General features: G+C 36.4%; 1 protein-coding gene across 15 annotated transcripts in view; it reads left to right on the top strand.

Moving 5' to 3' along the window:
- Positions 1–16300, top strand: part of LOC129454094 (uncharacterized) — a 476448-nt gene that overhangs the window by 388523 nt on the left and 71625 nt on the right. Inside the window, exons 34-36 of one of the 15 annotated variants that reach the window (XM_073865352.1) lie at positions 1336–1509; positions 2893–2993; positions 3276–7167. The exons of the other annotated variants lie outside the window; for them this stretch is intronic. Of the exons in view, the coding sequence (XP_073721453.1) occupies positions 1336–1509; positions 2893–2993; positions 3276–3667 (667 nt within the window). The 3' untranslated portion in view covers positions 3668–7167. Of the gene's footprint in view, positions 1–1335; positions 1510–2892; positions 2994–3275; positions 7168–16300 lie in introns of those variants that run through there. 15 annotated transcript variants of the gene reach the window in all.

The following is a 16300-nucleotide window of genomic DNA, read 5'->3' as shown; positions in this document are numbered from 1 at the left end:
ACAATATCCTCAAGCGGAGCTATGACTCGTCAAAGTTGGGCGCAATGTTAAGTCAATGGGATTTTTCGGGTGGTTTTTCGCCCCCCTTTCTAAAATCCTGCACCCGATCGCTTATAAAAGTCATAGCACACCTCTCCTCAATAATCCGGTCAATTTGAGCCCTCTTTCGTGGGACTACAACAAACCGTGCGGGACGAGTTACGCGCCGAAAAAGTGTCCAGACATAAGAATAATAATAAGTATGAGCAATAATAATAGTGATGCCTTGCATAAATGCAAGCACCACTAATAAGCTTAGATCGAAGAACAGTATGTTGGCTTTGTCAAGCCAACATAATCAGAGAGTTACGGAGCAGTCCTAATAGGTAGAGGTAAATTGTTCCAAAGTTTTGGGCTCGCAACAACAAATCTTGGATTTGATGTGGGTACAGACAGAAAGTTTAGATTACTTCACCTGAGGGTTCTGCTGGGGTTGTGGACAGTAAGTTCATCGGTGAGATATGATGGTGCCAGATTATGAACCGATTTAGAAACGAATGTTAAAATTTTATTAACGATTCTGGAATTGATGGGTAGTCAATATAACATGGTTAAAGTGGGGGAGATGTGTTCAGACCATCGTCTACCTGTAAGAAGTCTGGCAGCTGCATTTTGAACAAGTTGTAGCCTTGCAATAAAAGATTGACTCATCCTAACATAAAGAGAATTACAATTGTCTTTTTATATCAAAATTTAGGTTACAGTCAAATGCCACATCAAGATTTTTGCACACAATGTAACATAGGGAGCAAATTGTTAAGGGGGGGGGGGGGGGGGGAGTTCTGTTTTAGCCATGAGTGTAGCTCATGTAGATAGGTTAGTAGAGGCTCAACAGATTTCTTATGTTTATGCTGTAAAGGAAAGGAAAGTTGGGTGTCATCAGCATATAAGTGGAATGATACACCATATTTCTCAAAAATGGCACCCATCTGAAGCATAAAAATAGAAAAGAGAATAGGAGCTAGAAAGGGGTACCCCACATGGGAGAGGATGTGCTGGGGAGCTAAATTTATCAATAGACACAACAATCTGTTACTCGGAAACAAATTAAACCAGTTCAACACAGTACCTTGTAATCCTAAAGTGTTTTCAAGTCTAGAGAGTAAGATTTTATGATCAATCATATCAAAAGCTGAGCTGAGATCTAGCAACACTAGGGCCACCGTGTTCCCTTTATTTGTTTCAAGAAAGATGTAATTTGAAACTTTTAACAGTGCAGTTTCAGTGATGTGTTTTGATTTAAAGCCAGATTGGAATTTTTCAAAAAGCTTGTGATTCTTGATTTCTCTTCTCTAGACTCTCATGCTGTAGTATTGGAGAAGAAGGCTTTGTTGCTTTATGTTCAGCTGTGAGATCAAACCCATCACATCTGATAGAGCTGGATCTCAGTGGAAATGATCCTGGAGAATCAGGAGTCAAACTCATCCATGATTTAATACAAGATCAAAAATGTGCTCTGAAGACTGTCAGGTGAGCTGTCAATTTATATAATACACAATAAATCATATGCAAGATAATATTTTATAGATGTTTAGGTTAAAAAGAACAATATACAGTATGTACACTGAAAAAAATGATTATGGCCCCAATTAAATGAAGCATAATTCAATTTAGCTAGTTTTAACTTTTAAAATTGTAACTACTAATTTAAGTTTTTGATTTTAATTAATATATATTAATAGGTTTTAAGCGAATTACATATGTTTTAAATTCAAGTCATGTCAATTAATTAAATTTAGTTTAAAAAAATAGGTTGGTTCTTTGAATCTCATAATAACTCAATAGACGGAATAGCCGTTTCTTAATTTTACCGGTTTTTGGTCACAAAGTGTAGTTTTAAGATTAGTTCAGTCGAGAATATATATGTATAATAAGCAAACAGTTGACCATTCCATTCCATCGTATTTTTTTATTCCTACTATGGAAATCTATGGAACCTAAAAATAACATTAGGGGAATGTTTATTGTCTTAAGGGAAGCATTCCTGGCTAACCAAAAACCTTGTAAAATAACGTTCTAGAAACCAAAAACTAATGTTAGGGGAACGTTTTGGGAACCAAAGCTGGGGATGGGCAGGAATAGTTGGCTTACATGGAAATCCAGGATTTATTAATATTCTACATTAAACAATGTATTTTTTATTCAGGCTACTTATATTAATTTCGGGCTACCAAAAATTAAAAAGTGCCTGCCTGAAGGGCTACCAGGGATTTTAAAATTTTGCGAGCCCTGCATACCTGATTATATATACAGTGAACAAAATTATATTGCACATTTTAGAGTGGCCTTTTATTGTGTCCAGCCTAAAGAACACCAGTGCATGTCTAATCAGTATTTTAATATGCCACACCTGTGAGGTGGATGGATTATCTCTGTGCTTACTAACACAGTTTTAGACAGATTTGTGAACAATATTTCAGAGAAGTAGACCTTTTCTGTACAAAGAAAATGTCTTTAATCTTTGAATTCAGCTCATGAAAAATTAGGGCAAAAACGAAAGTGTTGACTTATATTTTTGTTCAGTGTATGTGGAATAAGGAATATATAACTATATCCTTAAGCCTAACACATTTATACTAAAAGGTAAAAGTTTAATTTTGATTTCATGTGGACTTTACTGCCCACTACATTATACAGTATTATAAGAATTGTCACTTTTATACACTACACATCATAACTGTTTCATCACTGTTTTTTTCATGATGTGTCCTTCTGTACTTCACAACATCAGCACTTGAACACAATTCTGCTTGGTACAACTGTTAAACTTGTGATTGGTCAATATTTAAATTAATCGTCTGTTTATTTTTATTGTTGTTGTAATTTTTTATTTTTTTCTGTTCCTCCTTACAGATTAGAAAGTAAAGGTTTTTTCTCATGGTTCTCATTGAGCTCATGGAGGGCTGAACAGTCTTCATCAGAAGAAGAAGATAAGAACACTTCATCTCAAAACAGTAATGTCTTCAATACAAACACTCAATAACCTACAGCTGTTATAAATTGTATGTGTGTTTATATGTGTCCAGTTTAATTTAAAGACTATTTAATTAAAAAAACGACACAATATGTAGTAGTATTTATTTATTTTTACAAAAAAAATTATATATTAGCAGGATTATATATATATATAGTAAGGGCTGGGCAGAGTCTTTTACCTTTTCATGGGTGTTATTGAAGATTTAATTAAGTTGGTATGGGAATTACATTAATTGTAATGTAATCTGGTGTATTTGCAGCTGAACCAAAGGATAAAACAAAAATTGGTCAAAGCAGCAAAGGATCAAGTGCCGCTCAGGGCGGAGATGGAACAAGTGCCACTCAGAGCAAAGGAGGCTCAAGGCCCGCTCAGGGCGGAGACACATCAAGTACACATCAGAAAGACTATTTAGATCTCTTTATCATAATACATTTTTTGTTTTTAGTGTTGTACTTTTATATTTTGTATACTATTTATATTTTATATACAAAATCAATAGTTTCAGAGCCAGAGCCAGAGCCAGAGCCAGACCAATCAATATGGAGTTATTTTGAGTTCAGATTGTTATTTAATTTCAGAAAACTAAGACAACATTTGCTAAAAAAACTAAGACAATATTTGCTCAAAGTCGAAAATGAATTTGGTATTTAGGATTGGGCATTTTGTATTTAGGATTCGGCATTTTGTATTTAGGATCGGGCAATTGGTCATTTAGCTATTGAGGATTTAGGATTGGGCATTTGAGGATTGAGGAGTGTATGCAAATAAGGAGGCGTGGCCAATATACTGGAGGCTGGGTTTGAAATGGCTGTTGCGCAGAGGCACCTTATGGAAAGCAGAGGGAGCTCCCAGTACTAAGTACACTGTAATGAAACCAAACAGCGAGTGAGCAGGGCGGTGCGAGGACTGTACTTTATAATGTGATAACTTCAACTTAATGACAGCATTAACTACTAGTTTAGTGTGACCAAACGTCCTGTTTTCCCAGGACATGTCCTGGCTGTTTTTTATAAAGTAATGAAAATGTTCTGGTTTTCATTATTTTCATTGGGCCATTAAGCATGTAGCCTACTTTAAATATATGCTTGCCTTTGCACACAAAACATATGAAACTGGCTTCACCCCGTCTCTTTTTATAATCAGCACTCAATCTGCAGCGGCAAGCAGAGAGCACTCACCTGAAGTCAAACAGGATGAAGGAACTAGAGGGGACTCTAACCCACCCAACATGCCTGTATTTTACTACACACTACTTGTATTATGCAACAAAAAAGAAAGATAATAAAGTGTTAGTTACTAGCCAAGATAAGATAGTGTAATTTATTTTTAATGGGGGAATTAAGGCACCACAACAACAATTACAGAGAGAACAGAAAAGTACAGAAGGGAAGTACCTGCGGTAGTGTGCACGTCACAAATTATGAAAAATATAAACTACAATCTCGGCCAGTGAAATGTCTTCAGATGTCTTCAGGTTAATGCAAACAGCCAGCAGACGCGGAGTTAATGCGCTATTTGCAAGGGAAGGCAACTGATATCAGTGATGACCCGCTGGCTTGGGGGCGGAACAATGAGGCAAGATATTGGCCGTTTCTCATTCTGAAGAGTGTAGCCTCCGAAGGTCGCATTTTCAAGCTGCATACGTCATCAAGACTTTCATAACATTAACCATTATAAAGTTGACTATTCTTTGTTAATCATACATTGTTGCAATATGCTTATGACTTGCAAATGCCTGAAAAAAATAAACCAGGCTTGATGACATACAGCCTGCATATGCGACCTCAGGAGGGTGCAGCCTTCCGATTGAAAAAAAACGCTGTTCTCTCATGGTCAAAGTTGCGAAAAAGTATCAATCTGCGCTGCCAGTACACCATCAGACCGCATTTTCAGTGTGGCTGGAAACATTATAACCCCAAAAAGGTTTATAACTTGTTGTTTCATGAGTGGAAGTGCTACAATAAACACACAGATATGTGCCGATCCCCTGGGTGCTCCGGGGCTCGGCTCGAGAAGCCACCAAAATGGCCAAGCATATACGCACAGTTGCTTTACATTTACTTCACATGTCGCGTCTAAAACCACGCGGAAAACGTGACCGTGCCGCTTTCCTCCTCTTCAAAGCGCTTGGGCGCTTCAGAGCGTCTTTCGTTGCGAAGTAATCTAAGCATTGCTTGACACTGTGACGAACACCCACCAGCGGAGAAAGAGTTTGGTGCCTATGAACACGCACGTTTGTATATCTGATCCTCGTTTACATTTTTATATTTCAAAATATATGTATGCATTATGTATAAGACCTATATGCACATGCACGCACCCCCCCCCCCCCACACACACACACACACACAATCTATAACCACCGCAATGCATTACCATCGCGGTGGTAAAAAACTGACACCGTCACAGCCCTAATTATAACAAGACGGGGCGAAGCCTGTTTCATATGTTTTGTGTGCAAAGGCAAGCATATATTTAAAGTAGGCTACAGGCTTAATGGCCCAATGAAAATAATGAAAACCAGGACATTTTCATCACTTTATAAAAAACAGCCAGGACATGTCCTGGGAAAACAGGACGTTTGGTCACCCTAAACTAGTAGCTAATGTTAGCATCTTACACTCTTAGAATGGATGTGTTAAAAACAACACATTAGGGTTGATTCTGGGACAACACACTCAGGGGCTGTTTACACTTCGTATTAAGATGTGTTTTCATCGATCGGATCGATCAGAGAGACACATTACGTTTACACCTGGTATTTAAATCCGTTTCTTTTGTCCACTTTCGACCGCTTCTGTGCTGAATACTGTGAGGGGGTGGTCTGTGAGACGGTGGGCGAGTCTCTCTGCTGTCATTCAAACGCGAGCGGGAGTAATGATAAGTTTATATGGACGCAAACTTATATTATGTCCGAGTCCACTGCTTGTTTAGCAAGTAAACATGCTGCACAGAGTTTTGTATGTTTGTTTGTAAGAGCTTTCTCTGAATTTTCAGCGCAATTGATGAAATAGGATCGCGCAACTTTCACACGCTTTCAAAACGATTTTTGAAACAACACATTTTGTGTTACTTTTAACACAACTTGTTTTATTTTAACACAAAATCAACACAAAATGACACATGATGTGTTAAAATTACACATAATTTGTTAAAAGCTTAACACAAAAAGATGTGTAAAAGATTAACACATACTTTTTAAGAGTGTACCTGCTGCTTTCTCATCGTCAGACCGATAGCACTCCTTTCACTGGTGACTTTGTGTGTGTGGCCACATAAATGTTACAATGCTGTCATTAAGTTGAAGTTATCACATTTCTCCACCACCCTGTTAAGGGAAATTATTGTTTATCACTATTCCAATTCAGGGAATTGTTGATTTAGCTCAAATGCAAATACCGTACATACAATTAATCGTCATTAACTATATGTGACCCGCTCTGGCAAAATGAGTCGGAAGTCACAACGTTCCGTTTTAAAAATATTTTTAGCTAATTTCAAAGAACAGACATTAAAAAATAATCTCCCAAAGTTTCGTAGTCCAAATAATTGAGTAAAGGTGTTTATATGACTATTAAAGTTGAAACAGTTTTACTAAATTTGCGGGAAATGAACATTGCTTCTCTCAAATCCTCTCGTCACCTCCGAGCATTTCCCGGGTATCCCCTGAAACGTCACTATCTCCCCAATTTGGTGTTACATGTTGTTTTAGAGCCAATAAGAAATCTTCATAAACGCTGATCATTTGTCAATGGGAAACCGATTGGTCCAGCCATCCTCCTGTCATACTCAAAGCACTCTCCTCTCCTATTTAACTCCTTTTTGAATTGTTTACAGTGTTATTGTCAACTAACCTACACAAAGATATGACTGCATAGGCAAACATTATTTGTTTTCTTTTTGCTTGTCTCTCTTCCTCTCTCAATTTCTCGCAACACACACACGCGCGCACACACACACACACACACACACACAAACAAACACTCATTCTGGTTTCCATGTTTTGTGGGGACATTCCATAGACGTAATGTTTTTATACTGTACAAACTGTATATTCTATTCCCTTCCCCTAACTCAAACCCCAACCATCACAGAAACCTTTCTGTAACTTCACATTTTCAATAAACATCATTCTGTTTGATTTATATGCTTGTTTCTTGGTTTACTGTAATAGCATTTATATTAATGTCTTTTGTCAAATTAAGCTGTAAAATAAATTGTTTATCCCTTTAAAAATGCAATGGATTTTGAAAGATATCCCCAAAAACTTTAAAGGTGTTTTTCTCAGGTTTTCAGTTGGAAAAAGAGGACAAACAACCTTAATTCAATTGTCTATATCTTTAAAACCATTCAAGGTATGACTTTGACTAGGATATCATTTGAAAGCTTATGTATACCAAAATCTCAATTTTGAAATTTGGATCACTGTGACTCATTTTGCTGGATCAGGTCACATATATATTTTGTAGGATTGTTATGATGAATCATAACAATTAATTAATTCGTCCAGTGAACATATCCATACTTGTACATCAATTCTGAGGAACCTTGAGCGTGAGGTAGCATTTATCGAAAGTTAAAGTGACTTTGAATTTAATCAGAACTCAGAGGCATCCATGGATGAATATGCATATATATTTATTGACTACTCTACTGGGATTATATGAGACATAACTGACTTTAGACAAACAACATTTAACAAAGAGAGAGAGAGAGAGTTGCATAAACCAACATTCACCTTACTTAACCGACTTAAATGCAGCTATATTCTAAGATCTAGAATAATTCTCGGATACTTGCATGTCTGTGCAGTTGAAGGCATTTGAAAGTCTTAAAGCCAATTTATACTTTTGCGTCAGGGTAACGCCGTAGGGTACGCCAGACGCTACGCACGTAGGCAACGCCGTCATGAGCATTTATACTTCTGCGTTTGTGTTGCTCTGCAGTTACACCGCCGAAATGCGTAGGAGGAAACATAATGCATTCACGCCGACCAATCACAGATCTTGCGGTCCGCGTCGTTTCGACGTGTAGTTACATTTTTGAGGAGGTGCACGTCAGGTACTGCGAAGGCTACGGCGACAGGGTTCGCGTCTATGCGTATGTTACGGCGTACCTATAACGCGCACCTAGCGCAAAAGTATAAATTGGCCTTTAGGTTTAGATGGAACAAGATGGCTTTGCAGGTTCTTGAAGAATCTCAAGACAGTGTCCAATTGCAACAGTTTTATGCTGGAAGAACAGACCAGGTTGTCGGTGTGTGAACCGAGCGTCCAGTCCATTTGAACAGTTGTTCAGAAAGGTTTAGATGTGAATTGGTGGTTTTCTAATTGTTAAAAATCCATTCTTGGTCACAAACTCAGGTGAGTTTGGCCTAAAACTCACAGAACAAAAGAAAGGCTTCTAGGCCTAATTGCCCTCCCCCAGGGGGGCGGAGGTTGCTGGAAGAACTCACTTGTAGAAGAGATGAGGCGATGATCACTGAAGAAAAGAGAACTCCTTAACTCTGTCTGTGTTCTTAGGCAGGGGTCTTTAATCTGTCTTAGGCTATGTTTACATTAATGCGTTTATCCTTTATAACGCGTTACTTTTGCTACGTTTACGTCTTTCATCTACACTACACCACCGTTTTCGACCCTCATAAACGGATTCGTTCGCAAACGCTGCAGACCCTGTTTTAGTTTGAGAACTCAGACGTTGCTCTGAGTGTAAATGAACGTAGACGGAGTCTTATGTAAACGAACAGCTGATGTTAACGTGACAGCGCATTATTTTCAAAGTAAAAATTATTTTATTCAGGTAAATGGAGGTTTGCAACAGAGGTTTTGCCAAAAATAGTAAACATCTATACCAACCAGCTATTATACACGCTATATCAGATTGTTTTAACATGTATCCTTATAGATAATGTCTGTTTTATATTTATGTTTGAGTATTGTTGGGTTTGAATATTGTTGTGATGTTGTTTATGTTTTGTTTAAATTTAGTTAGCTTATTACGAAAGACAGACTGTAATTTTAAACGCCATATAGGGCGTTGTAAAGGCCAATATAAAGTGAGAATTGTAATGGGTCAGACATTATTTTCGAGTTTAATTTAAGTTTTGTTTTCTACTTTAAAATTAATTTCGTTTCATATCATTTGTCTCTTAATTTTAATTGATGTTTTGTTGATAAGTTTTGTGAATATAAATGAATAAAAACAATAAAATCAACGTCATATTCATATTTAATGCTCGTTTAGCCGATTGCGCTTTTTGCTATTTCTGTGTTGCTAGCGGAGGACGTGCATTGACCTCGCATACTTTTAAAAACATCGTCATATTAATTTTTATTAATTAATTGCACACTGAACAGCGACAGGTAAGGGAAGATAAGTTATTTGGTGTTTACCTCTTATTATGTTTGATTTAAGTTTGCATTTGCTGAAATGAATTTTTGCTTCAAGTTCGCTACTGTTTAGTACTGAATGCTCCCTTTTTAAATCATAAAGAATTCTGTTTGGTTTATAACATCAAAATTAACCTATTAATCATATTAATATGTTGTAAGGGGAGCTGAAGACTTTCCCAAACGCATTTTTATAGATTCAAAAATAGTGTCTGTTGTAGTTGCCGGCAAAGGATGCAGGTATGAATTTTTGTCAATATCCACCCCTAGGCTGCATAAATGCGCAAAGGTAAGCTATTATTAGAGTAATGTTATTTTACACTTTTATGCGCATGCCCAGTTACGTGATTGGTCATGTTTCATGCATTTATGGTCGTGTATAGTGTGGATGAAGATTATTTTTAATTCGTTTTAAAACTCAAATGCTCTAATGTAAACAGGGCCTTAAAGAGGTGTCTGACCCAATAACTGTCTTTGTCTTCCAACATGTTGCTTTGCATATGGAATTCAATTGGGTGTTGAGGTGGAAATGTTAAAGTGTTTCATAATATTATTATGAAGAAGAGTTTCTTAAACATAATGCATATTATCATTCAGGAAATCAAAAAAACAAGGTCTAAATATATTTTGGGTTAATATACTGATATAACATTAACACCAAGACATAATCCATGATGAGATTAGAAATAGTTGATTAAAACATTTCCCTTATACATTTATAAGTGAATACATGCATGACTAAATAGAAAGTTTCTTTGTCTGTCTCAAAATCACTCACATTCTTTTGTGGTCATAAAACTTTAATCTTGATGTGTTGCCGTAGTCACGAGAGATCTGTTCTGCTTTGAAGTGTTAAAAGCAGTTTGGGGTTAGTGTTACAGACCCCCGGTGCCTGGCCTGCTTGTTGGGTCTGCACTTATATTTATGAAATATAATAAGTTATTGTGTGTCTGATCTTGCTCAGACATTACATTATCGTATATTGTTGTAATATACTTATTACTTGCCAATGTAATGCTTATTTAACTTGAATAAACCAGGTTTTATGACATATGCAGCCTGCATATGCGACCTCCACAGGCTATAACCTTTGGATTGAGAAACGGCCAAAGTGAATTTGACGTGGACAGCAGAGATGGATGATCATCTTGTTGATTTGTGGCAACAGCACGAATGTTTATACAATGTGTCTTGTAAAAATTATTCCAAGCACTATCATTGAAATGTCTTCCTGCATATCGTCTGCCATGCTTATTCTGAAGTCTCGCGAGATTTTGTGGGATTTCCTGTGTTCACAGTCGAGACTCTGGTTGAAAATCTGTTTGTGTGTGGTGTGCTGTCTTAGAATCTGATGGCTCATTCACTATGTTGTACAAGTGTAACGATCCAAAATTAGTACACACATCACAAAAATTTAGAGTGTTTAAAGCTGACTGAATTTTTTTTTTTTATTAATTTCATATTGTACAGGTGAAACAGAACCATGACAAGTAATGCAGTTTTTGTAATGCCACTAATTGTTAACATTTTCATTTAGTCTATGCGCAATGATTGACTATATGTTCTTGTTGGATAGAAAACAAGTGCTAATGTTTTGACCAAATCACTTGATTTTAAATCAGGTTTGATGTGTTTTGATAGAGTTAGTTATTATGTAGAAAAAGATAAACATGGTTGTATGTGTTGTCAGTCCTCTAATAAACACAAAAATAAATAGGCACTTTTTTTTTGTTTTTTTTTTTAAAGTCTGTATTTAAAAGTGTATAACTCTGGCCCTGAGTGGGAACAAAACCTGCAGACAGTTTTGTTTGATTCCAGAACTTGTCAGCTTACAGAGGAAAAATGATTTTTAATCTTAATCTTAATCTATGCAAAAGTTATTTTACTCCAACTGAAGGGAGGAATAATACCCTTTTTGTATTTAATTTCCACCTAAAACATTTGAAGTGCTCCCATAACCACATACAGTAGAATAAATGCAATATCTTTATATCATTTTAAAGAAAACCCTTTGAAGTTACAGAAAAAGCTGCTGATTGTGACAAATATTCTTATTTATGTTGTTTTTTATATGATGAAACACCAAAAATATTTTTTGTGTTCTAAACACTGTCTTTGAAAGTGGATATCTCAGGCTCTCTGTGCTCTAGCAGACTGCAGACAGTTCTGGTTGTTACCAGCGAGTGGCAGTAAATGCCTGAAAAAGAACTGAGTCTTAATCGTGTAGTATGCAAGAGTTAATCTTATTCAACTGAAGGGTGGGGAAATAGTTTTTTCTTTTTGAATATCATAACAGTCATTTGTTGTGTTTTGCACATATAATAAATAGTAAGGGATTATTCATGCACACAACCAAAAGAAAATGCTGTGAATGGACTCATTTTGTAGAGTTGGGCCAAAGATAAAAGATGGTGTAGCATTTGTGGCTATCTGTGATATCTGAGACAACTGACGCTCAAGTTTCACTTGTAAGTTCACAAAAGACCAGTTCCTACCTCATTATTCATTTGACGATTGTTGGATATCTGATGATAATAGAACAAAAATAACAATGGAACCTTATTCCTGGGAATGAGAGCTTTAATTTGATACTTGCACATGTGTGTCATATTTGAAAAATATGAATATTAAACAGTATACAAATTGGGGGGAATAGTGTAAATTAAGTGTAATTAACTTTCTTACAGTAAAATATATGTCAAAGTGATTCTAAGCTTTCAAACAGTGTCCGTGACAGACCATTAAATATTAAAGGGACAATAAGTAGGATTTACCCCCATCTAGTGGTGAAATTTTATTTTGCATTTAAACGAACAGTGCTCTCTAGCGCCTCGCTTTTCCAAATGAGTGTTGCAACTACGGTAGCCGTTATTTAATCACTGATCTGCTTGTCTTTTTCAGCTGGTTCACGTGTTCTGAATGAAAATGTGTTGTGGAAACGCTTTGGTAGGTTAGTGCTTTTTGTCCCTCTCTGCTATTATAGTTTATCAATACGCCGGAACGACATGGAACCTCCTTGGACTTCAATGTAATTAAAGAGAAGAAATTCTAAGCTTACAAAGAAAAGTCAGATCACTGGCAGAGTGAATGAGGACATATTTATGAATAAAGACAATGATTTTGATTAATAAAACACTTAAAATCCTACTTACAGTCCCTTTAAAGGAATATTTCGTTAAAAGTCATTTTGTACCATTTTGGACCCTGTACAGGGTCCACAAAGTGTCTTCATTTGATATTATATCCATTATGCAGTAAATCTATGTTATATGTAACTAACTAATAAAGTGTGTAGAGGAGAGTGGGGCACAATTTAAGCAATTGCTTAAAATTCCATGTAAAACTTACTGAATAAAGTGGATGCAAAAATGATGCACTATATTTTCAAGTAAATCCAGCCTTTATTTTTTTCAGTGTAGACAGGTATCTAACAACAGGTATCTACATGACTAGTGTTCTCTCTTTGTAGGTTGTGTAAATGCAGTATTAATCTTACAAGGTATTATAAACTGATTTCAGCTCTGTGTTCAAACCCTTCACACCTGAAAGAGCTGAACCTCAGTAGGAATAAAATCAAAGACATGGGAGTGAATCTCTTGAATGATTCAGAATGTAAACCGAAGAAACTCTGGTGAGTAAAACAAACCTTTGACTGACAGCTGAATAAGAGAAGATTTGTTTTTGAAATTGAAATCACGGCTTTTGTAAATGACTTCCAGCCAATTGAATTACACGGCCAAGCAAGAACTAATCAAATGAAAGAAGTTGGGTATTTCTTAAGACAAAACACCAATTCCAACCAATCACATTACACTGAAAAAAATGATTCATTGAATTTAATCAATTTTTTAAGGTAAGTGGTTGCAATCAATTTATTTAAGCTACATTTAAACAAAAGTTTTATATTTTATTTTACATTACTAATCTTTTTTGTTTAAATGTAGCTTAAATAAATTGATTGCAACCACTTACCTTAAAAAAATTTATTAAATTCAATGAATCATTTTTTTCAGTGTACAGAGCTGAGCAGAATTCCAACCAATAAAATGAAAGAAGGCGGGCGTTTGTGTTCACCATGTTTGAGCGTTTGTATAGTGCTTTACACATGAATGCATATTGTTTGAAAGCTGCATTACAGAAAATGCATCCTTACATTTAAAAAATACAGATATTACAAGTAATGAAATTACATTTAAGTCTAAGTTTGTGTTATTAGAGCTACTGTTTTTTTTTGTTAGATGTTGTTTTAGTCTCTGTGTCTGTTGGTTTACTAACCTAACATTTATGGTTTCCCGGACCAGGATTAGCTTAATCCAGGACTAGGCCTTAGTTTAATTAGGAAATATAACTAGTTTGAACAAAAATGCCTTACTAAAAACATTACCTGTGTGCATTTTGAGGTAAAACAAAGGGCACTGATGTATTTTAAGATATGTTAGTGCAAGTTGTTTTCAGTTTGGAGAGCTCTTAAAAGTGTTTAACTCTAGGACTAGTCTAATCCCTGTCCGGGAAACCGCCCCTTAGTGTACAGAAACTAACACTTAGTGTACTTCCATCGGTAATGTTATTTCAACTGTGTATTTCACTCATAAAACAACAGGCCTATCAGAAGAGAGGCTCATGAATATTACTTATTACAGGCCCAGACCACCTGCAGAGCTCCTGAAAGAGGATCTGTAATATATCTAATATCTAGAGATTGTTTTTGGTACTTAAACTGAAAATATATATTCTTGAGGACATCATAACCTAAAATAAAACTCTAGAAAGCTTAGAAATATGGGAGCTTTAACACATTATGTTTAATTTTCTGTTGATTTCGTGTTAAAAGTAACACAAAATGTGTTTCAGTAATAACACCGAGATGGTGGATTCTTGGACAAAGCATTTAGTGTGTTGTCCCAGAATCAACACAAATGTGTTGTTTTTAACACATCAGTTAGTGTGTATTCAGCATTAACTGAATTGAAGAGAATGTATTCACTGTATCTAATGTTCAAAGTTAATAAATTACTTTTCTACTTGCTTTGTCCTCTCTCTGTGTAGGAGGAAATCATGCATCAGCCAAATAAACTTAAAATCCATTTTTGCCCTGTTTGCATTTGTTTTACTACACAGTTGTTTTAAGTATATCTTCATATTATTTATAACATGCCTGGTTTAAATGATATTTTTATGGGGCAACCCTCAGATGGAAACCTGTATCCAGAGATGGGACCAAGTCACACATGTGCAAGTCTCAAGTAAGTCTCAAGTCTGAACCTTCAAGTCTCAAGTAAGTCCCAAGTATTTTTTGTCTTGGGCAAGTCAAGTCAAGTCAAGTCACAGGCTATATCAAGTCAAGTCAAGTCAAGTCCTGTAGTAGGTCAAGTCAAGTCCAAGTCAAGTCACCTTATTATTGTAATTTTACCTGCAGAATCTGATCTTAATAAAGTGAAAAGACAAGATATACAGTAAGTAACTAACAGTTAATTACAATAATTTGGATTTGCATTGTAAATACTCATGTTCAGTAAAATACATCATGGAATCAAACAAAATTGTAACTTCATAAATTATTTATTTTTCACTTCTGCCAACTGTGTTTGAAATGTTTGAAATTTTCAACATTGAGTCCATAAAACAAATAACAGCTTAACATCCAACAGACTCCTCTCTGAACATCTCTCTCTCTCTCTCTCTCTCTCTCTCTCTCTCTCTCTCTCTCTCTCTCTCTCTCTCTCTCAAACATAGTTAACACACACACAACACACACACACTCTCTCTCTCTCTCTCTCTCTCTCTCTCTCTCTCTCTCACACACACACACACACACACACACACACACACACACACAAACTCTCTCTCTCTCTGACACACACACACACACACACTCTCTCTCTCTCTCTCTCTCTCTCTCTCTCTCTCTCACACACACACACACACACACACACACACACACACACACACACACAAACTCTCTCTCTCTCTCTCTCTCTCTCTCTCTCTCTCTCTCCTCTCTCTCTCTCTCACACACACACTTGTGTAATGCTCTGAATGCTCAAGGCTTCGCCCAGAAAAACGAGCGCGTCGCACCGCGGTGCGCGTCTCTTCCGTTCGTGCACCTACATTTGAAATAACGAACTTGAGCGCGCATAAGACGCTTACAAACTTAGAAAAAGTAGCCAAGTTTCATACTGCTCGGATCAAGGGAAGTATTTAAAAAAAATCTACATTATTTTGCCCACATTTGTCCCCAACACGGTATAATGACTCATCTTTGATGAGGGTTAATGGCTACTTTAGCGATTATTACATTAGCTATCTACCAACTAACCAGACATTAAAAAAATGACAAGCACTTACTATGGCTCTTCAAATGACGGACAAAATTGGAGGTTGTCACGTGGCTGCCCGTGATTTTAATGTTGCATGTCTTGCAATGCACTGTTCGTCTTTTGACATCTTGTTGAAGCCGAAAGCGATGACCCTCGGTACCCCTCCGGCTGACATGTTGATATGGGCGTGGCGTGCGTAAGGTACGAGAGCTGATAATAGTGTCGTGATTCAGTCATGACAACGCCATTCTTAGCCTGCGCTCCAGCTGCGTCAACTTTATTTTTTAAAATGATTTATATATTTTATATTCAAACTAAAAACATGATGTGATTAACACTCAAGTCATTCAAGTCATCGTGTCTCAAGTCAAGTCAAGTCCCGAGTCTTTAACTTCCAAGTCCGAGTCAAGTCTCAAGTATTTTATTTTTTGTCAAGTCAAGTCACAAGTCACAAAAATAGCGACTCGAGTCGACTCGAGTCCAAGTCACCAAGTCACAAGTCCCCATGTCTGCCTGTATCCATAGACCCCCTCCACACACTGGTATGTACGCCTATTGTTTTATATTACTGGCAAAGT

Source organism: Misgurnus anguillicaudatus, unplaced genomic scaffold (genome assembly GCF_027580225.2).
Source record: "Misgurnus anguillicaudatus unplaced genomic scaffold, ASM2758022v2 HiC_scaffold_31, whole genome shotgun sequence".
NCBI classification, from domain to species: domain Eukaryota; kingdom Metazoa; phylum Chordata; class Actinopteri; order Cypriniformes; family Cobitidae; genus Misgurnus; species Misgurnus anguillicaudatus.
This window is presented reverse-complemented; position numbering and strand designations above follow the sequence as displayed.